The sequence below is a fragment of the Oncorhynchus mykiss genome, chromosome 7 (genome assembly GCF_057628025.1).
Source record: "Oncorhynchus mykiss isolate SJ-2025 chromosome 7, ASM5762802v1, whole genome shotgun sequence".
Classification (NCBI taxonomy): Eukaryota; Metazoa; Chordata; class Actinopteri; order Salmoniformes; family Salmonidae; genus Oncorhynchus; species Oncorhynchus mykiss.
The window spans coordinates 57,175,717-57,202,773 of NC_143028.1; the positions used below are offsets into that span (position 1 = coordinate 57,175,717).

Genomic DNA, 27,057 nt, shown 5'->3' on the forward strand with positions numbered 1-27,057 from the left:
TCTCTGAGAAAAACCTGGGAACTTTAGGAATGTTTCTGGACATTTGCAAATCTATTCAAGCCCCACTTATGTTTGATATTTCACCCCTCTGGGGGGCAGTGTGTTACTGTGTCCTACCTTTAGTCTCGTCTCCCTTCTCCAGCTTGTTGATGGGGAAGATGGTGCTGACGTGGACACAGTCCAGGATGGCCAGTAGGATCTTGGTTAGCCTCAGCAGGTCACTGAAGTTGTAGAAGCCAAAGTAGATGAGGTTCCTGGATAGATTCACTACCTGGGAACAGACCAAAAGAGATGGGAAGCGAGAACAAAGCTAGTGCAAATCCATGTCCTACTGAGACTCATTCTGCTATGACCAATTACCTCGAAGGTGAGTTTGTTCTTCTCCTTGTCGGAGAATGGGAAGCTCTGACACACCACGTCTCTTAGGTAGTTCTCGACAAACTCCATGGTCAGGGCAAAACGCTCCTTGATCTCATCCTTGGATGTACCGTCGTTGTCATAGCTGGGACCAAGGGATACAGGTAGGGGACAGGTGACAACTTATGACTCTGTAACTCTTACCATGTTAATGCTACTCTCACACTACACAAGACTGATAAGACTATGACATTGTATTCACTCCTTCACTCCACTTACTCCATTCCTGATGGCCAATGGACATGCTAGTCATTCCTTTCCTCAACCCTGATAGGCCATTGTCCCAGCTACTAAATCCTTTCCCCAACCCTGATAGGCTGTCGGCCCTGCCACTCACTCATCAATGGCGATCTCAGAGGGGATCTCAGACCAGAGGCGGGCATACTTTACAGGCGTGACCTGTTCCTGGGGGTCGCGGTCCACATGCATGTGCAGCATCATTCGGCAGAAGGAAGCGCGCAGGTCGTAAGGCAGGTCCTCATCAGACATGCAGCGCAGGATCAAGTCCACGTCCAGCTGGCCAGAGATCTTATTGATGGCCAAATACTGACGATCCAGACACATCCGCGCAAACAGGTTCAGCTGGTACCTGGGAGAAAGAGGAGTAGGGACAAGGGGCATCACTGCTTAGACATTTAGAGACACAGAGGCAAGGAGGGAGACAACAAACAGAAAGGTTAATGGTGCATGCTGGTTCTCTACTTCCTGGTACTTTAATAATCAATTAATGTCATTAGTTTCAGAATAAAAGTGGATTATGAATGATTTCATTTATATTGGACCTTTTCCAAGTACTCATAGGAACTTGAGGGGGTGGGTACTTACCTCATCCACTCCCAATGTACAGGACCCCATTTACAAAAGCAAGGATGAAACCCACATATACACACATACTAGCATCTCGACCAACACAGAAGTTATTCATCGTCTACAGTCACAGACAGTAAAGAGGAGAAAAGGCCCGGTGTTGTTTCTAACCTGTAGTAGCTGACCACCTCTTGGTCCTCCTTGGCACCCTCCTTGGCATCCTGGGCAAGTTCTCTGATGCTCTTACTTCTGATCTCCTTACTGCTGTCCTTCCAGAATAGCCACACCTCCTCCTCGTCCTCCTCAGACTCCACTGAGTTCTCTCCGATGGACGCTTCCTCAATCTCAAACCTTGACAGCACCAATCTGGGGAGGGGAGAAGAAGTAATCCCTATAAGAACAGATCTAGGATCAGATTACCATATCAGCAATAATTATCAGGGGGGAAACAACATTTGGCCAGCAGTCCAAACACTTAAAAGACGCACCCTATCCCCTCAGCCCTCAAATTAAGTGGACACTTCTGATGACGTATCATGAAGTGTGGCGAGTATACACTTGCAGGGCAAGGGGCGAGGGAGGAAGGAATGATTTTTAAATGGACCACCCTTACCCGGAAATTCGGCACTCGTTCATCCCACGGTGATTGCGTTGTCAGCCACAGGTAGCTTGTGGGTGCTTTATATGCGCTACAGTCAATTATCATTGCATGTCCACTTATATTAACTATATAATTATTAATATATGCCTACTGTATGATAGCTAGCAAATGAATTAGCTAACTAGCATTAGCCTGCTTAGCTGGAACTTCTGAAGAAGGACATTTTTTTATTTCTACAATTTCCAAAAGCTAACCAAACAAAAACATAATTACTTTAACGATACGTGTTTGTGCCATTGTGTGCATTAGTAGCACAATTTCTAACCTTTTTACTTACACTTTTATGTTGACTTGACTCCATTGATGTTGTTTTTAAGTTTGGCAGACTTTTCTTAGCGGATGTACAATCGTCGCGAATTGAATTATGGGGAGTTTCAGGCCCCGGAGTAAACATAATTGTACACTCGCAAACTCAACTAAAAACGAGGACTGAGGGGCTTACGTTGCAAACTTCCCTTGCTTGGCTAATCATTTGGACCACCCTCAAAGATGGTGACGGGGATTCCCCCAAAGGCGTAAGGCGAGGGGGTCTTTTATGAGTTTGAATCGCAGCCCTGATTTCAAAACTTAGACAGCAACGGTCTGGGGAGGAGAGGAATAGTGCTAAGCCGTCTAGCCACAGATCTAGGTTCAGATTACCCAATCACCAATCACAACCATGACTATTCAGGGAGTGGAAACAGTATTTGATCTCAAACCTGGACAGCACCAGTCTTGTACCAGCCCTGCTCAGAAACACTGGTAAAGTAAATGTGGTCTAAATTGAAGACCAAACGCGGATTAGCTGAATCAGGTGTGTTGGAGCTGGGCTAGAACAAAAGCCTGCACACACAGCCAGTTGACCATCCTTGAGGTACATACAAACATGCTGGCGTGACGATACACACTACTAACACATTTAGGGGAAAGGGGGGACACCTAGCTAGTCAGTTGCACAACTGAATACATTCAATTGAAATGTGTCTTCCTCATTCAACTCAACCACTCTGAATCAGAGAGGTGCGGGGGGCTGCCTTAATCCCCGTCATCGGCCTCTTATAGCTCAGGAATACACTTTGGTTGAACCAAAAAGCTTCACATGGAGTTCTGAGAGGGGTAAACCTGCCTCTTCATTTGTGTAGCACTGAGAACAGAACACATAGGTAGGTACAAATGAATGCAGCCATGGCACACATGGAGATATTAAGTGCTTTGCAATCGTCAAGCATTTTGTCTGAAAGAACAGACGTTTACTGAATGGTTACATGTTGTTCTCTACTACAGTGCCTTCAGAAAGTATTCATGCCCCTTGACTTATTCCACATTGTGTTGAGTTACAGCTCAAATTCAAAGTATCTACACACAATACCCTATAATGACACAGTGAAAACATGATTTTAGAAATGATTGAAAATCTATTGAAAATGAAATAATAAATAAAAGTTCACACACCTGAGTCAATACTTCGTAGAGCCACATTTGGCATCTTTCTGAGCAAGTCTAAAAGCTTTCCATACCTGGATTGTGCAACAGTTTCCCATTATTCTTCTCAAAATTCTTCAAGCTCTATCAAATTGGTTGTTGATCATTGCTAGACAACCATTTTCAGGACTTGACATAGATTTTCAAGCAGATTTAAGTCAAAACTTTAACTCTGCCAGTCAGGAACATTCACCGTCTTCTTGGTAAGCAACTCCCGTGTAGATTTGGCCTTGTGTTGTAGGTTATTGTCCCGCTGAAAGGTGAATTCCTCTCACAGCGTCTGGTGTAAAGCAGACTGATACAGGTTTTCCTCTAGGATTTTGTCTGTGCTTAGCTCCATTCTGTTCATTTTTTATCCTGAAAATCTCCACAGTCCTTAACTATTACAAGCATACCCACAGGATGATGTAGCCACCACTATGACTGAAAATATGGAGTGGTACTCAGTAATGTGCTGTATATGATTTGCCCCAAACATAACACTTTGTATTCAGGAGATTGCTTTACCAATTGTTACCAATTTTTTTTGCAATATTACTTTAGTGCCTTGTTGTAAACAGGAATCATGTTTTAGAATATGTTTTATTCTATACAGGCTTCCTTATTTTCACTCTGTCAATTAGGATAGTAATGTGGAGTAACTATAACGTTGATCCATCCTCACTTTTCTCCTATCACAGCCAATAAACTCTATAATTATTTTAAAGTCACCACTGGCCTCATGGTGAAATCCCTGAGTTGTTTCCTTCCTCTCCGGCAACTGAGTTAGGAAGGACTGGGTGTATTGATCTTTGTAGTGACTGGGTCTATTGATAAACAATCCAAGGTGTATTTAATAACTTCACCATGCTCAAAGGGATATTCAATGTCTGCTTTTTTATTTTTACCCATCTACCAATAGGTGCCCTTCTTTGTTAGGCATTGGAAACCCTCCCTGGTCTTTGTGGTTGAATTTCACTGCTCGACTGAGGGACATTACAGATAATTGTGTGTGGGATATTACAGATAATTGTGTGTGGGATACAGAGCTGAGGTAGTCATTCAAAAATCATGTGAGTCAATTTAATTTGTTATGTGACTTGTTAAGCATATTTTTACTCTTGAACTTATTTAGGCTTGCCATAACAAAGGGGTTGAATACTTATTGACTCAAGACATTTCAGCTGTTTTAATGAATTTGTAAACATTTTGAAAAACATTCCACTTTGACATTATGGGGTATTGTGTGTAGGCCAGCGACAAAAAAAAATCTAAATTTAATTCATTTTAAATTCAGGCCGTAACACATCAAAATGTGCCTTTTCTGAAGGCACTGTATATTGCTAAATGACCATACCATATATTATTAACCATAAACCTGGTTGTGTGTGCAGGCTGGACCACCCTGTGCTGCATGTGTCATGGTAATGTGGAAAAAGTCAAGGGGTGTGAATACTTTCTGAAGGCACTGTAGTTAGGCAGGTCCATTAGGACAACCATGAGGACTCATTGTTCTGTAGAGCTCAAGGTCACCGTGTGGGTGCTCCAGGAGCAAACACTCCATCATATTGTCACGTTGAGCAACTTGATCTGTACAACTGAAAGAGATCCAACTGAACACACTTCACTAAAGAGAGTAGTACTACTACACTGAAACTTTAACTCTGCCAGTCAGGAACATTCACCGTCTTCTTGGTAAGCAACTCCCGTGTAGATTTGGCCTTGTGTTGTAGGTTATTGTCCCGCTGAAAGGTGAATTCCTCTCACAGCGTCTGGTGTAAAGCAGACTGATACAGGTTTTCCTCTAGGATTTTGTCTGTGCTTAGCTCCATTCTGTTCATTTTTTATCCTGAAAATCTCCACAGTCCTTAACTATTACAAGCATACCCACAGGATGATGTAGCCACCACTATGACTGAAAATATGGAGTGGTACTCAGTAATGTGCTGTATATGATTTGCCCCAAACATAACACTTTGTATTCAGGAGATTGCTTTACCAATTGTTACCAATTTTTTTTGCAATATTACTTTAGTGCCTTGTTGTAAACAGGAATCATGTTTTAGAATATGTTTTATTCTATACAGGCTTCCTTATTTTCACTCTGTCAATTAGGATAGTAATGTGGAGTAACTATAACGTTGATCCATCCTCACTTTTCTCCTATCACAGCCAATAAACTCTATAATTATTTTAAAGTCACCACTGGCCTCATGGTGAAATCCCTGAGTTGTTTCCTTCCTCTCCGGCAACTGAGTTAGGAAGGACTGGGTGTATTGATCTTTGTAGTGACTGGGTCTATTGATAAACAATCCAAGGTGTATTTAATAACTTCACCATGCTCAAAGGGATATTCAATGTCTGCTTTTTTATTTTTACCCATCTACCAATAGGTGCCCTTCTTTGTTAGGCATTGGAAACCCTCCCTGGTCTTTGTGGTTGAATTTCACTGCTCGACTGAGGGACATTACAGATAATTGTGTGTGGGATATTACAGATAATTGTGTGTGGGATACAGAGCTGAGGTAGTCATTCAACAATCATGTGAGTCAATTTAATTTGTTATGTGACTTGTTAAGCATATTTTTACTCTTGAACTTATTTAGGCTTGCCATAACAAAGGGGTTGAATACTTATTGACTCAAGACATTTCAGCTGTTTTAATGAATTTGTAAACATTTTGAAAAACATTCCACTTTGACATTATGGGGTATTGTGTGTAGGCCAGCGACAAAAAAAAATCTAAATTTAATTCATTTTAAATTCAGGCCGTAACACATCAAAATGTGCCTTTTCTGAAGGCACTGTATATTGCTAAATGACCATACCATATATTATTAACCATAAACCTGGTTGTGTGTGCAGGCTGGACCACCCTGTGCTGCATGTGTCATGGTAATGTGGAAAAAGTCAAGGGGTGTGAATACTTTCTGAAGGCACTGTAGTTAGGCAGGTCCATTAGGACAACCATGAGGACTCATTGTTCTGTAGAGCTCAAGGTCACCGTGTGGGTGCTCCAGGAGCAAACACTCCATCATATTGTCACGTTGAGCAACTTGATCTGTACAACTGAAAGAGATCCAACTGAACACACTTCACTAAAGAGAGTAGTACTACACTGAATGTCGAGCTCTTTATCTGCCATACTAGAACAACCTGTGATTGACTAGAGAACAACAACCACTGGATATTGTTAAATGTTTAGAAAATATGTTTCTATAAGGTATTGATTGATTCCTCAAAGGAAAAGAGGAGAGGAATGGAGAGGCGAGGAGGCGTACTTAGTCTCTATGAGGATGTCTCCGTTGGTGGGGTCCAGGACTGCGTTACAGATGAGCTCCTGGGTTACAGGGATAGACTTGTTCATAGACACACACAAGTCAGACAGGTAGTCCAGGAACCTGGAAGACACACACAGATCATTCAATGGACAAAGACAGTCACATGTACACAAAAACACGTTTCTATAGACCTATGATTAGTCTCAAATAAAAAATTCCTCAAAAGCTTAACTTGACCACAATTAGATGACACAGGAAAACATACCATCTGACCTTAAGCAGCTTAAAATACACTCCAGTGTTTTACTACCTTGATGTCTTCGATTCAATTACATAGAACACATGAATATATCTGGCTATAAAGAGCATACAGACCGATATCAAGACATGCAAATTAACACCTTAAAATCTGTACCAAAAACATGTACTGCACACACAAACATGTGAGCATGCACAGTGATCACATATAATACCGGTCAAATGGGTTTCTTTATTTCTACATTGTAGAATAACAGTGAAGACATCAAAACTATGAAATAACACATATGGAATCATGTAGTAAGCAAAAAAATAAGAGGTAAATATTTGATATTTGAGATTCTGCCTTGATGACAGCTTAGGACACTCTTGGCATTCTTTCAACCAGCTTCACCTGTAATGTTTTTCTGACAGTCTTGAAGGAGTTCCCACATATGCTGAGCACTTGTTGGCTGCTTTTCATTCACTCTGCAAGAGTCCAACTCATCCCAAACCACCACAATTGGGTTGAGGTCGGGTGATTGTGAAGGCCAGGTCATCTGATGTAACACTCTCCTTCAAATAAAATTTTATTTGTCACATACACATGGTTAGCAGATGTTAATGCGAGTGTAGCGAAATGCTTGTAGTTCCGACCATGCAGTAATATCTAACAAGTAATCTAACCTAACAATTTCACAACTACCTTATACACACACAAGTGTAAAGGAATGAACAATAATATGTACATAAAAATATATGAATGAGTGATGGCTGAACGGCATAGGCAAGATGCAGTAGATGGTATAGAGTACAGTATATACACATATGAGATGAGTAATGTACGGTATGTAAACATTATATAAAGTGGCATTGTTTAAAGTGGCTAGTGATACATTTATTACATCAAGATGGCAAGATATAGTAGATTGTATAGAGTACAGTATATACATATGAGACGAGAAATGTAGGGTATGTAAACATTACATAAAGTGGCTTTGTTTAAAGTGGCTAGTGATACATTTATTACATACATTTTTCCATTATTAAAATGGCTAGAGTTGAGTCAGTATGTTGGCAGCAGCCACTCAATATTAGTGATGGCTGTTCAACAGTCTGATGGCATTGAGATAGAGACTGAAAAACAGCTTTTGTCCCAGCTTTGATGCACCTGTACTGAACTTGCCTTCTGGATGATAGTGTAATGAACAGGCAGTGGCTTGGGTGGTTGTTGTCCTTGATGATCTTTTTGGCCTTCCTGTGACATCGGTTGGTGTAGGTGTCCTGGAGGGCAGGTAGTTTGCACCCGGTGATGCGGTGTGCAGACCTCACTACCCTCTAGAGAGCCTTACGGTTGTGGGCGGAGCAGTTGCCGTACCTGGCGGTGATACAGCCAGACAGGATGCTCTTGATTGTGCATCTGTAAAAGTTTGTGAGTGATTTTGATGACAAGCCGACATTGAGTGTGAGGTTATTTTCCTGACACCACACTCCGAGGGCCCTCACCTCCTCCATGTAGGCCGTCTCATTGTTGTTGGTAATCAAGCCTTCCTACAACTGTAGTGTCGTCTGCAAACTTGATGATTGAGTTGGAGACGTGCATGGCCACGCAGTCATTGGTGAACAGGGAGTACAGGAGAGGGCTGAGAACGCACCATTGTGGGGCCCCAGCGTTGAGGATCAGCGGAGTAGAGATGTTGTTACCTACCCTCACCACCAGTTGCACAGGGCGGGGTCGTGTCCCAGGGTCCAGAGCTTAATGACGAGTTGAGGGTACTATGGTGGTAAATGCTGAGCTGTAGTCGATGAACAGCATTCTCACATAGGTATTCCTCTTGTCCAGATGGGTTAAGGCAGTGTGCAGTGTGATGACGATTGCGTCGTCTGTGGACCTATTGGGGCGGTAAGCAAATTGGAGTGGGTCTAGGGTGTCAGGTAGGGTGGAGGTGATATGGTCCTTGACTAGTCTCTCAAAGCACTTCATGATGACGGAAGTGAGTCATTTAGCTCAGTTACCTTAGCTTTCTTGGGAACAGGAACAATGGTGGCCCTCTTGAAGCATGTGGGAACAGCAGACAGGGATAAGGATTGATTGAATATGTCCGTAAACACACCAGCCAGCTGGTCTGCGCATGCTCTGAGGATGCGGCTGGGGATGCCGTCTGGTCCTGCAGCCTTGCGAGGGTTAACATGTTTCAATGTTTTACTCACGTTGGCTGCAGTGAAGGAGAGACCGCAGGTTTTGGTAGCGGGCCGTGTCAGTGGCACTGTATTGTCTTCAAAGAGAGCAAAGAAGTTGTTTAGTTTGTCTGGGAGCAAGACATCGTGGTCCGCGACGAGGCTGGTTTTTCTTTTGTAGTCCGTGATTGACTGTAGACCCTGCCACATCTCACGTGTCTGAGCCATTGAATTGCGACTCCACTTTGTCTCTATACTGACGCTTAGCTTGTTTGATTGCCTTGCGGAGGGAATAGCTACACTGTTTGTATTCGGTCATGCTTCCGGTCACCTTGCCCTGATTAAAAGCAGTGGTTCACGCTTTCAGTTTTGCGCGAATGCTGCCATCAATCCACGGTTGCTGGTTGGGGAATATTTTAAAAGACGCTGTGGGTACAACATCACCGATGCACTTGCTAATAACTCGCTCACCGAATCAGCGTATTCATCATTGTTGTTGTTGTTCGACGCTATGAGGAACATATCCCATAGTTCGTTCAGGGCCGTCCATGTGTATGTACACGACTGTGATTATGATCGAAGAGAATTCTCTTGGTAGATAAAACAGTCGGAATTTGATTGTGAGGAATTCTAAGTAAGGTGAACAAAAGGACTTGAGTTCCTGTATGTTGCTATGATCACACCACGTCTCGTTAATCATAAGGCATACACCCCCGCCCTTCTTCTTACCAGAGAGATGGTTGTTTCTGTCGGCGTGATGTGTGAAGAAACCAGCTGGCTGTACCGACTCTGATAGCGTGTCTTGAGTGAGCCATGTTTCCGTGAAACAGAGAATGTTACAGTCTCTGACGTCTCTCTGGAAGGCAACCCTTGCTCGGATTTCATCTACTGTACCTTGTTGTCAAGAGACTGGACATTGGCGAGTAGTATACTCGGGAGCGGTGCGCGATGTGCCCATCTACAGAGCCTGACCAGAAGACCGCTCCGTCTATGGCACCGTTGTTTTGGGTCGGCGGCTGGGATCCGATCCATTGTCCTGTGTGGTGGGCCAAACAGAGGATCCGCTTCGGGAAAGTCGTATTCCTGGTTGTAATGTTGGTGAGTTGATGTTGCTCTTATATCCAATAGTTCCTCCCGACTGTATGTAATAAAACCTAAGATTTCCTGTGGTACCAATGTAAGAAATAATGTAAAAAAATACTGCATAGTTTCCTAGGAACGCGAAGCGAGGTGGCCATCTCTGTCGGCGCCGGATGTTAGCCCTTACACAGCCTGGAGGTGTGTTAGGTCATTTTCCTGTTGAAAAACGAACGATAGTCCCACTATGGGCAAACCAGATGTGATGGTGTTACGCTGCAGAATGCTGTGGTAGCCATGTTGCTTAAGTGTGCCTTGAATTCACAAAGACACGGCGATTGGAACCAAGAATCTCAAATTTGGTCTCATCAGACTAAAGCACTTGATGGTTTTTGTGACTGCACTTGAAGAAACTTTCAAAGTTCTTGAAACTTTCCTCATTGACTGACCTTCATGTCTTAAAGTAATGATGAACTGCCGTTTCTCTTTGCTTATTTGAGCTGTTCTTGCTTTGATATGGGTCTTGGTATTTTACCAAATACGGCTATCTTCTGTAGACTACCACTACCTTGTCACAACACAACTGATTGGCTCAAATGCAATAAGAAATAAATAAATTCCACAAAATAACTTTTAACAAGGCACACCTGTTAATTGAATGCATTCCAGGTGACTACCTCATGAAGCTGGTTGAGAGAATGCTTGTGTTGTTTACTACATGATTCCATATGTGTTATTTCATAGTGTTGTCTTCATGTCTTCACTATTATTCTACAATGTAGAAAATAGTAAAAATAAAGAAAAACCCTTGAATGAATAGGTGTGTCCAAACTATTGACCGGTACTGTACATACATACACATACACACACACACACACCTGGGCTCCCGGTTCTTCCTGACGAGGCTGACGAAGGTGTCTATCTCTGCAGCAGTGATGTGCTTCTCCAGCAGCTTGCGGTTGTTGTGGAGCAGGGCTGTGATAGTGTCTTCAGCTAGAACATCATAACCGATCTGCTTCTGCATGAAGCGAAACTGCTTGGCTATGTACTCCTATTGGACAAACACAGCCCCTGATCTTAGTAAAACATTATCCCAACATTGGGATTGTGGTCCTGTGTGGTTCAGTTAGTAAGCGCATGGCACAAGCACCGCTAGGGGTTGAGGGTCAGATTTCTGCTGGGTCCAAACATACGAAAATCTATGCACTCATTGGATAAAAGTGTCTACTAAATAGCAAATGTTACATTGATGCCATGCTATTGAATGAGGTCAGATAAAAATTGTGAATCAGGTCAATCAAATAATGTAAACTCTGTTAAATGGTTAGCCACTTTGATTTATAGTTTTAATGACAATGTGTTCATAGTGTGATCCAGCTTGCTACTAGTTCACTACGACTATGCGGCAGGTAGCCTAGTGATTAGAGCGTTGGGCCAGGATCGGATCCCCGAGCTGACAAGGTAAAAATCTGTCGTTCTTCCCCTGAGCAAGGCACTGTTTCCCGGGTGCCGAAGACGTGGATGTTGATTCAGAGGGGTTGGGTTAAATGAGGGGTTGGGTTAAATGTGGAAGACACATGTCAGTTGAATGCATTCAGTTGTACAACTGACACGATATCCCCTTTTCACATTGTTGTCTCAGTATTCCTGACCTAACTTTCCCACTCATTACTTCAACAATTAATTTAATGTAGAAAGAAAAGTCATTTCTTAGTATTCATTGTAAGATCAAATCTAAGAATCCCCACGTAAATTCCACAGATTACCTTACAATTCTCCCATGGGTAATTTCCCAATTTTCCTGGAATTGTTCAACTGGACTGACCAGTGTAACGTCATTAGACTACAGAGAGAATGACGGTCCCTGCTAATGGAGACAGTATGAGTGCGGCAGTATCAAAGGCCTCCAGCATTCATCTGAGACAGAGAACAGAGCCTTTCCACATACATCCGGCAGCCTTCCTCCAGCTGAATTCAGCCACCATTCCAAAAAATTACACAGTATGTGAAAGTGGGAGCAGCGAGACATCCTTCTGTGTCTGTCTGGGTGTATATGGACAGTTATTTCTCTAGGAGTGTGACCGTATGTGTGTGTCTGAGAGCGGGGGTGTGTGTCTTGCACCCTGGGAGGGAGGGCTGGGGTAGTTGAAAGTTTGATGAAGGCAGAATGTGAGTATAGTTGACACACTGACTGAACACCACATTCAATTACAGCTCTCTTTGAATGGCATGGTCTTTACATTAAAGGGAGAGTTGAAGTCAGAAGTTTACATACACTTAGGTTGGGAGTCATTACAACTCGTTTTTCAACCACTCCACAAATTTCTTGTTAACAAACTATAGTTTTGGCAAGTCGGTTAGGACATCGACTTTGTGCATGAAACAAATCATTTTTCCAACAATTGTTTGCAGACAGATTATTTCACTTATAATTCACTATATCACAATTCCAGTGGTTCAGAAGTATACATTTGGGCAAAAAAGTATTTAGTCAGGCACCAATTGTGCAAGTTCTCCCACTTAAAAAGATGAGAGGCCGGTAATTTTCATCATAGGTACACTTCAACTATGACAGACAAAATGAGGAAAACAATTCCAGGAAATCACATTGTAGGATTTTTAATGAATTTATTTGCAAATTATGGTGGAAAATGAGTATTTGGTCAATAACAAAAGTCTATCTCAATACTTTGTTATATACCCTTTGTTGGCAATGACAGAGGTCAAACGTTTTCTGTAAGTCTTCACAAGGTTTTCACACACTGTTGCTCCATGCAGATCTCCTCTAGAGCAGTGATGTTTTGGGGCTTTTGCTGGGCAACACGGACTTTCAACTCCCTCCAAAGATTTTCTATGGGGTTGAGATCTGGAGATTGGCTAGGCCACTCCAGGACCTTGAAATGCTTCTTACGAAGCCACTCCTTCGTTGTGTTTGGGATCATTGTCATACTGAAAGTCCCAGCCATGTTTCATCTTCAATGCCCTTGCTGATGGAAGGAGGTTTTCACTCAAAATCTCACGATACATGGCCCCATTCATTCTTCCCTTTACACGGATCAGTCGTCCTGGTCCCTTTGCAGAAAAACAGCCCCAAAGCATGATGTTTCCACCCCCATGCTTCACAGTAGGTATGGTGTTCTTTGGATGCAACTCAGCATTCTTTGTCAACCAAACACAACGAGTTGACTTTTTACCAAAAAGTTATATTTTGGTTTCATCTGACCATATGACATTCTCCCAATCTTCTTCTGGATCATCCAAATGCTCTCTAGCAAACTTCAGACGGGCCTGGACATGTACTGGCTTAAGCAGGGGGACACGTCTGGCACTGCAGGATTTGAGTCCCTGGCGGCATAGTGTGTTACTGATGATAGGCTTTGTAACTTCTCCCAGCTCTCTGCAGGTCATTCACTAGGTCCCCCCGTGGGGTTCTGGGATTTTTGCTCACCGTTCTTGTGATCATTTTGACCCCACGTGGAGCCCCAGATCGAGGGAGATTATCAGTGGTCTTGTATGTCTTCCATTTCCTAATAATTAATCCCACAGTTGATTTCTTCAAACCAAGCTGCTTACCTATTGCAGATTCAGTCTTCCCAGCCTGGTGCAGGTCTACAATTTTGTTTCTGGTGTCCTTTGACAGCTCTTTGGTCTTGGCCATAGTGGAGTTTGAGGTGTGACTGTTTGAGGTTGTGGACAGGTGTCTTTTATACTGATAACAAGTTCAAACAGGTGCTATTAATACAGGTAATGAGTGGAGGACGGAGGAGCCTCTTAAAAAATAAGTTACAGGTCTGTGAGAGCCAGAAATCTTGCTTGTTTGTAGGTGACCAAATACTTATTTTCCACCATAATTTGCAAATAAATTCATAAAAAAATCCTACAATGTGATTTTCTGGATTTTTTTCCCTCATTTTGTCTGTCATAGTTGAAGTGTACCTATGATGAAAATTACAGGCCTCTCATCTTTTTAAGTGGGAGAACTTGCACAATTGGTGGCTGACTAAATACCTTTTTGCCCCACTGTACATACACTAAGTTGACTGTGCCTTTAAACAGCTTGGAAAATTCCAGAAAATAATGTCATGACTTTAGAAGCTTCTGATAGGCTAATTGACATCAGTTGAGTCAATTGGAGGTGTACCCGTGGATGTATTTCAAGGCCTACCTTTAAACTCAGTGCCTCTTTGCTTGACATCATGGGAAAATCAAAATAAATCAGCCAAGACCTCAGGAAAAAAAATGATAGATCTTTGGGATCAATTTCCAAACGCCTGAAGGTACCACGTTCATCTGTACAAACAATAGTACACAAGTATAAAGACCATGGGACCACGCAGCCATCATACCGCTCAGGAAGGAGACGCGTTCTGTCTCCTAGAGATTAACATACTTTGGTGCGAAAAGTCAATCAATCCCAGAACAACAGCAAAGGACCTTGTGAAGATGCTGGAGGAAACAGGTACAAAATTATCTATATCCACAGTTAAACGAGTCCTGTATCGATATAACCTGAACGGCCGCTCAGCAAGGAATAAGCCACTGCTCCAAAACCACCCTAAAAAAGCCAGTCTACGGTTTGCAACTGCACATGTGGACAAATATTGTACTTTTTGGAGAAATGTCCTCTGGTCTGATGAAACAAAAATATAACTGTTTGGCCATAATGACCATAGTTATGTTAGGAGGAAAAAGGCTTGCAAGCCGAAGAACACCATCCCAACTGTAAAGCACGGGGTTGGCAGCATCATGTTGTGGGCGTGCTTTGCTGCAGGAGGGACTGGTGCACTTCACAAAATAGATGGCATCATGAGGTAGGAAAATAATGCGGATATATTGAAGCAACATCTCAAGACATCAGTCAGGAAGTTAAAGCTTGGTCGCAAATGCGTCTTCCAAATGGACAATGACCCAAAGTATACTTCAAAAGCTGTGGCAAAATGGCTTAAGGACAACAAAGTCAAGGTATTGGAGTAGCCATCACAAAGCCCTGACCTCAATCCAATAGAACATTTGTGGGCATAACTGATAAAGCGTGTGGGAGCAAAAAGGCCTACAAACATAACTCAGTTACACCAGCTCTGTCAGAAGAAATTAGCCAAAATTCACCCAACTTATTGTGGAAAGCTTGTGGAAGGTTACCCGAAACTGGAAGTCTATGGTGACTGCTTGCAGGACACCCCTTCAAATGAGTGGATTCGGCTATTTCAGCCACACCCGTTGCTGACAGGTGTATAAAATAGAGCACACAGCCATGCAATCTCCTTAGACAAACATTGCCAGTAGATTAGTCTTACTGAAGAGCTCAGTGACTTTCAACGTTGCCCTGTCATAGGATGCCCCCATTCCAACAAGTCAGTTTGTCAAATTTCTGCCCTACTAGAGCTGCCCCGGGCAAATGTACGTGCTGCTATTGTGAAACCGCACACAAGCCTAAGATCACCATGTGCAATGCCAAGCGTTGTCTGGAATGGTGTAAAGCTTGCCAACATTGGCCTCTGAAGCAGTGGAAACACATTCTCTGGATTGATGAATCACACTTAACCATTGGGCAGTCCGACGGACGAATCTGAGTTTGGCGAATGGCAGGACAACGCTACCTTCCCCAATGCATAGTGCCAACTGTAAAAGTTTGGTGGAGGAGGAATAATGGTCTGGGGCTGTTTTCATGATTTTGCCTAGGCCCCTTAGTTCCAGTGAAGGGAAATCTTAATGCTACAGCGTACAGTGACATTGTAGTCCATTCTGTGCTTCCAACTTTGCGGCAACAGTTTGGGGGACGTCACTTTCCTGTTTAAGCATGACAATGTCCATACAGAAATGGTTTGTCGAGATTGGTGTGGAAGAACTTGGCTGGCCTGCAGAGAGCCCTGACATCAACCCCATCGAACACCTTTGGGATGAATTGGAACGCCGACTGCAAGCCAGGCCTAATTGCCAAACATCAGTGCCCAACCTCACTAATGCTCGTGGCTGAATGGAAGCAAGTCCCTGCAGCAATGTTCCAACATCTAGCCTAACCAGAAGAGTGGAGGCTGTTATAGCAGCAAAGGGGGACCACCTCCATATTAATTCCCATGATTTTGGAATGAGATGTTGGAATGAGGTGTCCACATACTTTTGGTCATGTAGTGTAGCATAGAATTCCAGTCATTGTGCTAATGCTAGTTTGCATCGGCTCATGAAACTACCTCTAACTTCTTTCATACTGGATGCAGAGACATAAAACTGTTATCCATGAGTTGATCTTACTCTTTTGCCAAACTCCCAAAGTATTCCTTTAAGTGCCATCAGACAGTATTTAGGCTAATTACATAAGTGCTGTGACTTGATCTATAGGCTATGGGTTAAGACTCGATCTGCTGGTACACTGTCCAGAACAGCATGAGAAAACAACCCCTATTCCATTCCTTTACTGGAGCCTGTTAGGGTCTGCAGGCCTAAAGGAACCAGATACTGTAGGTGTATAGAAGCCAAATGGTGATGACTCCACCTAGACCTCCAATGAACTAAGGGGAACTTCAATCATATTCCTTAACCTTATCTAGTATCTTCAGATCAGCAAACATTGAAAGGGTTGGGGTTAGGTTAAGGGGCTAGGGATAAGGTTGGGGTAGTGGTTGTTTTGTGACCAGACCAGTCATGTGCCTTGTCTGGCTTTGGAAGGATCAGACCAGTAGGCCTTGACCGTTACCACGTTGCTATACCTGGTTCTTGCGGTAGTCCTGTTGAGAGTGGCGTAACACGCGGTAACACAGGCGACAGATGTGTCTGAAGGGTGTGTGGCGCTGGTCGGCCAGCTCCTCCAATCGCAGCATGGGCCCATCCCCGCTGTCTGTGAATGGAGCCTGCAGTAACTTGAAGATCTGAACACAAAATTCCATCAGTTGGATGATGTTCCATCAGGTTAACAAAATGTATTTGTTGAAAAAATGTTTGTTGAAGGATGACAAAGTTCGTTATCTAGGTTAATAGTAGACAAAGGAGCTTGCTCCAAAATGTATCCACATTGAAAAGGAATCAAGTAACCGTCCTGAGCCTTTATTCACCCCTTCAGTCTGTGGAAGTTCTGGTTGTCCCTTATGAATGACATGGTCCTCTACCTGTTTGAGGATGTTCTGTTCCCTCATGAGTTTCTGTCTCTCTCTGTTGGGCTTGTTGACCATGATCTCCAGAACATCCTGGCCATTGTTGGGGATGTCCACCACAAAGAACACCAGGTCCTCCAGAAGCTTGGTCACCGCCCTGGACGACACACAGGAACAGGAAGTCATACACAGGAAGAGGCACAACCATAAATATCCAGAGTACAGCTAATTTTATTTGAGATTTAGAAACCTTAATGTTGATGCCAAGAGTTCCAAGGACATTACATTCTGGTAAGGGTTTGGTGCCAACATTGAAGAGGTAAAGAATGCAGAGAGCACCAAAATTACTACTATGTACCTTCTCTCGTTCTGAGTGATGGTGCCCTTCTCCAGTTTGCCTGCGATGGAGGCCAACACTTTACTGGCATCGTTGGCAAAGTCCAGGTCTCTGACTTCGGCGGGCGAAACAGGTACGATGGCAAAAGCCTCTTTGTCTTCTTTCAGTGCAGACGTGCCAATCTTAAAATAACAACAGTGACGCGTGAATTTGGTAAAATGTAATTATTTCTCATAAGTAAACTCACAAATAGAATAGTATTCAATAGTGCACCTGGTCATCAGATAAATTGTCTATCTGGGTTGGACTGATTATCTGGGACAGACCAATCATAACGTACAGGAGTTAAAGATTGGGATAGACAGACTATTGATAAGGTCTCACAAACTGACTAGTCTTAATGGCTGGCTGAGCGGTCACTCACGCGTAGCATGACAGGTTTCTCCTCCTCCTTGTCGATGGGGTGGTTGGTGCTGTGGACCCATGTGTTGGTGCATAGGTGTCTGAGCCTCACGTACGAGTTCCTGAGCGCGCGCGCGCACACACACACACACACACACACACAGTATTGTGAATCCAGAATGAATAATAAAGTATTTATTGGGCAAGGCCCACACTAGAACACACCAAGCAATGCCATACCAAACAGTGGAATGGAAGTGTGCCTCAGATTAAATACTGAAATACATCTCATCTGATGCATTCCAGTACAGGGAGGGAGATCATAATAATAGTGATTACTGTAATCCAAACACAACATCTTATAGTATCTCACATGTATAAAACTCAACCACACACTTGAGTAGGTACTGTAGCCTATATAGTAAGTAAGGAACAGGCCCAGGGCCTGCAGTACGTCAGTCTAGAGTGGGGTTGCACATTCTGGGGAATATTTAGAGGTGGAAATTAACGGGAATATATGGGAATTAACGGGAATATACGCAAATTAATATTAATACCATTTAAATGTAGATGTTTTTTGCACTGGATATATTTACCATATCATATGGAGACAGAAACATAAACCTTTTACATTATCATAAGTAGACATAATTGCAAATGATTAAATCCTTCCAATAGAAAAAAAAAAGATTTAGTTACGAATATAACTTTAATTAAATGAGTTGACTCTTCACATGGGATGATTTCACTGAACAACAAAAGAAAGGGAATTTTGAATGATGCCCACTCATCCATCGCATCTCCCAAAAACCTTTTCAACATACATGATAGTCCAGAAACGAAAACGTCGGTTGTCTTCCTCTCAGGCTTCCATGTCTTCTCCCTGGACTTCCAATCTCTTGAACATCAGACTGAGGCCTCATCTTCACTGTCACTTTCCAACCCTGTTGAGGATGACTTGTTGTCAGGCTCAAAAAGACTCACATTTACCCGGATGGCAACCAACCTTTCAACCCTTGTATCAGTCAGCCTGTTGCATGCTTTGGTGCGTATTCCCAAACAAAGACCAGTTGTGTTCTGAGACGGCTGATGTTGGTGGGATTTGGAGGAGGATGGAGGCAACAGGGGAAAGAGCCTCAGATCCACAAAGTCTCCTCCACCAAGTGGCTAATGAGATAGGTTGTCACGACTGCCATATTGCATCTCCATCCCAAAACCCTTGCTTGGAAGTGTATTTCACCAGACTGCCAAGAACCTTGCCATCATCCAGGCCAAGATGGCAAGACACAGTAGTGATGACACCATAGGCCTTGTTGATCTCTGCACCAGACAGGATGCTCTTGCCAGCACACTTGGGGTCCAGCATGGGCTTCTGGCAGAAGTCTTCACGCTTTTTTATGTATTTCAGTACTGCAGTTTCCTCTGCTTGGAGCAACAGTGAAGAGGGCAGGGCAGTACAGATTCCTTCTCTTCCATCTGCAAGCAGAGTCTGAAAATCAGACAGGATGGCATCGTCTCCCTCAATCCATGCAATGGCTACTGCTATAGGTTTCAGGAGTTTCAGGCTGCTTACCACTCTCTCCCAAAATACTTCATCCAGGAGGATCCTCTTGATGGGGCTGTCCATATTGACAGACTGCGATATGGCCATTTCTTGGAAAGACTCCTTTCCCTCCAGGAGACTGTCAAACATGATGACAACACAACCCCATTGGGTGTTGCTGGGCAGCTTCAATGTGGTGCCCTTACTCTTCTCACTTTGCTTTGTGAGGTAGATTGCTGGTATAACTTGAAGACCCTTCACATACCTAACTATTTCCTTGGCTCTCTTGTAGAGTGTATCTATTGTTTTCAGTGCCATGATGCCCTTGAGGAGCAGATTCAATGCATGAGCAGCACAGCCAATGGGTGTGATGTGAGGGTAGAACTCCTCCACTTGAGACCAAGCAACCTTCATGTTCGCAGCATTGTCTGTCACTAGTGCAAATATCTTCTGTGGTCCAAGGTCATTGATGACTGCCTTCAGCTCATCTGCAATGTAGAGACTGGTATGTCTGTTGTCCCTTGTGTCTGGGCTCTTGTAGAATACTGGTTGAGTGGTGGAGATGATGTAGTTAATTATTCCTTGCCCATGAACATTCGACCACCCTTCAGAGAGATGATTGCAATACAGTCTGCTTTCTCTATGATTTGCTTGACCTTGACTTGAACTCTGTTGAACTCTGCATCCAGCAAATTAGTAGATAAAGGATGTCTGGTTGAAGGGGTGTATGCTGGGTGAAGAACATTCAGAAATCTCTTCCAATACACATTTCCTGTGAGCGTCAGAGGTGAACCAGTTGCTTACACAGCTGGAGCAAGACATCATCAGAATTTCTCTGACTACGTTCCTCCATTGTGTCAAACAAACTTGGATGAGCTGTTGCTATCGATAAGGTGTCTGATTCATCATTTTCACCTCGAAAAGAAGTAGAGGGACTTTGTCAGAGGTTGCTTGTTGTGAGCGATGAGGGAACTTGATTCTGCATCTTTGTTGCATTCTTCACATTCTTCATGATTTGGCACAGTATTTTCAAATGTACACAGCTTTTCCTTCTACATTAGCTGCAGTGAAATGTCTCCACACATCAGATAGTGCCTGTGGCATTTTCCTGTAAAGATTAGAAAAAAAAGAGTTAAAAAAAACAAACAATACAATTCCATGTACAGATAAATAGTTAAGCAGTTAGATTAAACAACTCCTTTGTAAGATAAATGTTTTAAAATGAAACATGTATGGAAACAGGTGAATTAACACTCCTCAGTTAGCAGGCTCAAGCAAGCTAAAACCCACATGGTAGCTAAATCTAACTAGCAGAAATTGTTAAGTTAGAAAGGATTTAAACACACTTTGCTGTAGGCTACTATTTACTAGTTAACAAAAAAGCATGTATGTCATATAAAATATGTTCACCCCACCCAGTATTGTAATCAAAACTTACCAGAAAGCATGTAGTCCTTGGCTCAGACAGTGTAGTAGTGTGGGCTCAATAGCATCTCATTAGTGTGCAAGATCTTGAGAATCAGCTGAACATGTGATGGAAGAGTGCACTGTGCATGCAGAGGGTTGCAATTCCATTGAATTGGGGATAGTTTAACCAAAATATGCCACAAGACCTAGGATTGCCTTCTGTGTATCCCACAAAAAATGTTCACTGTTATAAGCTAACGTTTTTGATGAATTTAAGCAAAATTCCCTAAATTCCCAGGCTCAACTTTCCACGGAACATTTCTGGAAAAATTCCAGACATTTTCTGACCCTTTGCAACCCTAGTCTAGAGTCAGTCTAGTCTGTGGGAATTATCATTTTGTCCTCCATCACAGTCAACAGATTATATCCTTCCACCCTCAAAACCAGCATGCCAGTTACTCTGGTTACTGGAAGTCAAAGCTTCCCTACTGTACATTCAGCCATGGAGAAAAAAAATGACAGACCGACTCACACGTACACACTATTGCTCACACATGTCCTATGTCAATTTATACTGAAGCCAGCGTGACCATAACCCTGTCCACTTACCCTTTACACTGAAAGTAATAACAGGTGTCTTAACAAAAGGCTAAGTTGTGTTCCAATATATTTCACTTGTGATTTTCATGAATAGGAAGATTTTCTAGGAAGATTTATGTCCGTTACGTTATGCTAATTAGTGTCAGATGATGACAACGGTCCCCTTCACGGGATGGAGTGTCACTAGTGTTAATAGGTGAAATTTCACTTGAATTCAACTAAATGTGGCTGATGACAAACAAATACCACACATATGTAATCTAAAGATTATTAGTGTGTGTATGTGTGTCTCTCCATTTCCAGTGGGAGGAACATGACCGGTTACATTTCATATTGCAACATGTTCCTTAGAATCTGATCTGCGTCAACAGTGGGATACCTACTGTAGTCACTACGGCTTCTGGGGGACTTTCCAGAGATACAGTCATCTTTACAGACATCCAGACTTTATAGCTACTCTATCTCAATAGACAACCACGTATACCAGGGTGGGGTCAATTCCGATTTAAGTCAGACAATTCAGGAAGTGATTTAAATTTAAAATAAAAACTAATTGAAAAACTTTGGAAATAATAGTTTCTTCTTTTCAGTTTATTGAGAAGTCATTGAAAATAAAAGCTTTTTATTTTTTCAATTATTGAATTTGAATTTTAGTTTACTTTCTGAATTGACTGACTTCAATTCAAATTGACCCCAACCCTGACATAGCCTGGTCACTCACCACTCTCCCTGCACATGACCAGTTCCATCACACAACAATACAGGATGACATCTAAAGATGCATTTTAAATTGACACATTCTCATGGATGTAATAAAAAGTTACTTTCTAGAAAAATTGCAAATTCCTATAGAAGTATTATGAGTAATGGAGTCTTTTTGCACAATGCAGTGGCCCTAGTCCTATCTGGGTACCAGTGAGTCCCCCCCTCTCACAGTGGTAAGGTCCAGCTCAAAGTCCTACCTGGGTACTAGGGAGTCACCCCCTCTCAGAGTGGTTGGGTCCAGCTCAAAAATGGAGGAGATGTCATTGCCATCAGGGACAGACACCAGGGTGTACATGACCTTCTCCTGGGGGTTCCTGAGGCGGGCGCGGAGGTCCACCTGCTCAGAGTCCAGCTGGAGACACAACATGACAACAAAACAGTCTCATCAGATCACTACAGAAACATCAAAAGAGTCTCATCAGATTACTACAGAGACAACAAAACAGTCTCATCAGATCACTAGAGACAACATGACAACAAAACAGTCTCATCAGATCACTACAGAAACATCAAAAGAGTCTCATCAGATTACTACAGAGACAACAAAACAGTCTCATCAGATCACTAGAGACAACATGACAACAAAACAGTCTCATGAGATCACTACAGAAACATCAAAAGAGTCTCATCAGATTACTACAGAGACAACAAAACAGTCTCATCAGATCATTGCACAACCACATGGACATGGGGCACAGGAGACCAGGATCAATGATTATAAAGAGGAAAATGATTGATAAAAACACACGGCAGTTTCCTGTAAAATTCCTGGACAATGGCCCAAAGAGCATATCGTGTGCATACTGAAGAAGATAGACTCACAACTCAAAAATATCTCTTCTTTCACCACAATGAGAGCATCAATTTGATAAATAAATAAAAAATATAGGCTTAATTATATACTACACTAGACCTCATGACCTACTAATGGTATGAAGTTCTAAATGCTAAATGAGACGTTTCCTCTGTTATCACAGTGTATTGTGAAGTATCAATCACAGCGTTATTATACATAAATAGAATCAAATATGTATACATGTTAATATTTCAGTGTTTAGGGTAATTAGTTAGAGTAAGTACAGAGTTAACCTGTTTGGGATAGGGGGCAGCATTTTCACATTTGGATGAAAAGCGTGCCCAGAGTAAACTGCCTGCTAGATTTCGATAGAGAACACTCTGAAGTTTCTAAAACTGTTTGAATGATATCTGTGAGTATAACAGAACTCATATTGCAGGCAAAAACCTGAGAAAAATCCAACCAGGAAGTGAGGAATCTGAGGTTTGTAGTTTTTCAAAGCTTGGCCTATCGAAAACAGTGTCTATGGGGTCAAATTGCACTTCCTAAGGCTTTCACTAGATGTCAACTGTAATGGAACTTTTGGACTTTTCGTCTGGACCTAGTGCTCGCGCCTCATGAAGATGGTTTACTGGGCTGAACGCGCTAACAACAAGGAAGAATTTGGACATAAATTATGAACTTTATCGAACAAATCAAACATTTATTGTGGAACTGGGATTCCTGGGAGTGCATTCTGATGAAGATCATCAAAGGTAAGTGAATATTTATAATGCTATTTCTGACTTCTGTTGACTCCAAAACATGGCGGATATTTCTTTGGCTGGTTTGGTCTCTGAGCGCCGTACTCAGATTATTGCATGGTTTGCTTTTTCCGTAAAGTGTTTTTTAAATCTGACACAGCGGTTGCATTAAGGAGAAGTCTCTTTAATTCTGTGAATAACACTTGCATCTTTTATCAATGAGTATTTCTGTAAATTCATGGGGCTCTCTGCAAAATCACTGGATATTTTCGAAGCAAAACATTACCGAACGTAACGCGCCAATGTAAACTGAGATTGTTATATAAATATGCACTTAATCGAACAAAACATACATGTATTGTGTAACATGATGTCCTATGAGTGTCATCTGATGAAGATCATCAAAGGATAGTGATTAATTTTATCTATATTTCTGCTTTTTGTGACTCTTTTGCTGGAAAAATGGCTGTGTGTGTTTTTGTGACTTGGCTCTGACCTAACAATCATATGTTGTGCTTTTGCTGTAAAGCCTTTTTGAAATCAGTCACGATGGGTAGATTAACAAGAAGTTTATCTTTCATTTGGTGTATTGCACTTGTTAACATGTAAAAGTTACATACAGTGCCTTGCGAAAGCATTTGGCCCCCTTGAACTTTGCGACCTTTTGCCACATTTCAGGATTCAAACATAAAGATATAAAACTGTATTTTTTGTGAAGAATCAACAACAAGTGGGACACAATCATGAAGTGGAACGACATTTATTGGATATTTCAAAGTTTTTTTACAAATCAAAAACTGAAAAATTGGGCGTGCAAAATTATTCAGCCCCTTTACTTTCAGTGCAGCAAACTCTCTCCAGAAGTTCAGTGAGGATCTCTGAATGATCCAATGTTGACCTAAATGACTAATGATGATAAATACAATCCACCTGTGTGTAATCAAGTCTCCGTATGAATGCACCTGCACTGTGATAGTCTCAGAGGTCCGTTAAAAGCGCAGAGAGCATCATGAAGAACAAGGAACACACCAGGCAGGTCCGAGATACTGTTGTGAAGAAGTTTAAAGCCGGATTTGGATACAAAAAGATTTCCCAAGCTTTAAACATCCCAAGGAGCACTGTGCAAGCGATAATATTGAAATGGAAGGAGTATCAGACCACTGCAAATCTACCAAGACCTGGCCGTCCCTCTAAACTTTCAGCTCATACAAGGAGAAGACTGATCAGAGATGCAGCCAAGAGGCCCATGATCACTCTGGATGAACTGCAGAGATCTACAGCTGAGGTGGGAGACTCTGTCCATAGGACAACAATCAGTCGTATATTGCACAAATCTGGCCTTTATGGAAGAGTGGCAAGAAGAAAGCCATTTCTTAAAGATATCCATAAAAAAGTGTCGTTTCAAGTTTGCCACAAGCTACCTGGGAGACACACCAAACATGTGGAAGAAGGTGCTCTGGTCAGATGAAACCAAAATTGAACTTTTTGGCAACAATGCAAAATGTTATGTTTGGCGTAAAAGCAACACAGCTCATCACCCTGAACACACCATCCCCACTGTCAAACATAGTGGTGGCAGCATCATGGTTTGGGCCTGCTTTTCTTCAGCAGGGACAGGGAAGATGGTTAAAATTGATGGGAAGATGGATGGAGCCAAATACAGGACCATTCTGGAAGAAAACCTGATGGAGTCTGCAAAAGACCTGAGACTGGGACGGAGATTTGTCTTCCAACAAGACAATGATCCAAAACATAAAGCAAAATCTACAATGGAATGGTTCAAAAATAAACATATCCAGGTGTTAGAATGGCCAAGTCAAAGTCCAGACCTGAATCCAATCGAGAATCTGTGGAAAGAACTGAAAACTGCTGTTCACAAATGCTCTCCATCCAACCTCACTGAGCTCGAGCTGTTTTGCAAGGAGGAATGGGAAAAAAATTCAGTCTCTCGATGTGCAAAACTGATAGAGACATACCCCAAGTGACTTACAGCTGTAATCGCAGCAAAAGGTGGCGCTACAAAGTATTAACTTAAGGGGGCTGAATAATTTTGCACGCCCAATTTTTCAGTTTTTGATTTGTTAAAAAAGTTTGAAATATCCAATAAATGTCGTTTCACTTCATGATTGTGTCCCACTTGTTGTTGATTCTTTACAAAAAAAATACAGTTTTATATCTTTATGTTTGAAGCCTGAAATGTGGCAAAAGGTCGCAAAGTTCAAGGGGGCCGAATACTTTCGCAAGGCACTGTATTTAAAAAATATATTTTTGAATTTCGCGTGCTGCCTTTTCAGCGGAATGTTGTCGAGGGGTGCTGCTAGCGGAACACCTAGCCATAAGAAGTTTTAAACTGCAGCTGTCATTATAGTTTGGGTCTTCTGCTGTGTTCACATGGTCACTATAGTGAATGATTGTTTAATACTGTATAACCCTTTTCACTCTATGGTGCTGACCAGCAACTACAATATGGTGGATGCATAACCAGAACAGCCAGCTCATTACAACTTGGCTCGGTTTGACTTCATGTGAAAAGGGAACATGTTCATTCTCAGAGTCCTGCTCTGTTAGTTATGTGTTGACTACTGAGAGTAGTATGTGTCAGTGCTACAAAAGTCAGGGTCTTGTAGAGTGAATTGTGTGACTATGAGATCCATTCCTAGTAGTAGACTGCAACCAGCTAGCTAAAGGCAGACCATGCAATATTAGTACCATCACACTTCTCTATGCAGACACTGCCATCTAATGGTGGCATCGGGAAAGTGCTCTTTACTGTGACAGGTTCAAGCTGAGATAAACAAGTAAGAAGAGCTACAATAATCACTGTGTCCTGGGACACACCAGTGGGATGTGACTGATTAATTTCACATTGTGTCAACAGACTGGGTTGTGATTGGTTCATTCAATGGTTCACAGGAAAACTCTACGGCAGGTAGCCTAGTGGTTAGAGCATCGGACCAGTAACGAAAAGTTGCTAGATCGTATCCCTAAGCTGACAACGTAACAATCTGTTGTTCTGTCCCTGAACAAAGCAGTTAACCCACTGTTTCTAGGCAGTCATTAAGTCATTAACTGACTTGCCTGGTTAAATTAAATAAAACAAATATATTAAAAATCTGGGAAAGACTGGTTCAGGCCATTGCTACCAGAACTGGAGAAGGTGACTCACAGAGGAGCGGAACTCCAGGCGCTCTTCCTCATAGTCGGGGTTCATCTGGAAAACACACAACAGTACACACATACAATGAACAAGCTAGGGCTCTCTTCACAATCAGAGGTCTCAA

At 42.3% G+C, this 27,057-nt stretch overlaps 1 protein-coding gene across 6 annotated transcripts in view; it reads right to left on the reverse strand.

Annotated features, from left to right (window-relative positions):
* The window catches only part of LOC110528182 (inositol 1,4,5-trisphosphate-gated calcium channel ITPR1), a 192,358-nt gene that overhangs the window by 131,725 nt on the left and 33,576 nt on the right, over window positions 1–27,057 (reverse strand). For all 6 annotated transcript variants that reach the window (XM_021610040.3, XM_021610038.3, XM_090241406.1 and 3 more), the window contains exons 11-22: window positions 26,943–26,987; window positions 22,435–22,589; window positions 17,945–18,044; window positions 17,542–17,702; window positions 17,199–17,340; window positions 16,803–16,961; window positions 10,977–11,149; window positions 6,607–6,726; window positions 1,396–1,590; window positions 755–1,006; window positions 361–502; window positions 118–271 (exon numbers count right to left, since the gene is read on the reverse strand). In XM_021610040.3, the coding sequence (XP_021465715.3) occupies window positions 118–271; window positions 361–502; window positions 755–1,006; window positions 1,396–1,590; window positions 6,607–6,726; window positions 10,977–11,149; window positions 16,803–16,961; window positions 17,199–17,340; window positions 17,542–17,702; window positions 17,945–18,044; window positions 22,435–22,589; window positions 26,943–26,987 (1,798 nt within the window). The remainder of the gene's footprint in view (window positions 1–117; window positions 272–360; window positions 503–754; window positions 1,007–1,395; window positions 1,591–6,606; window positions 6,727–10,976; window positions 11,150–16,802; window positions 16,962–17,198; window positions 17,341–17,541; window positions 17,703–17,944; window positions 18,045–22,434; window positions 22,590–26,942; window positions 26,988–27,057) is intronic.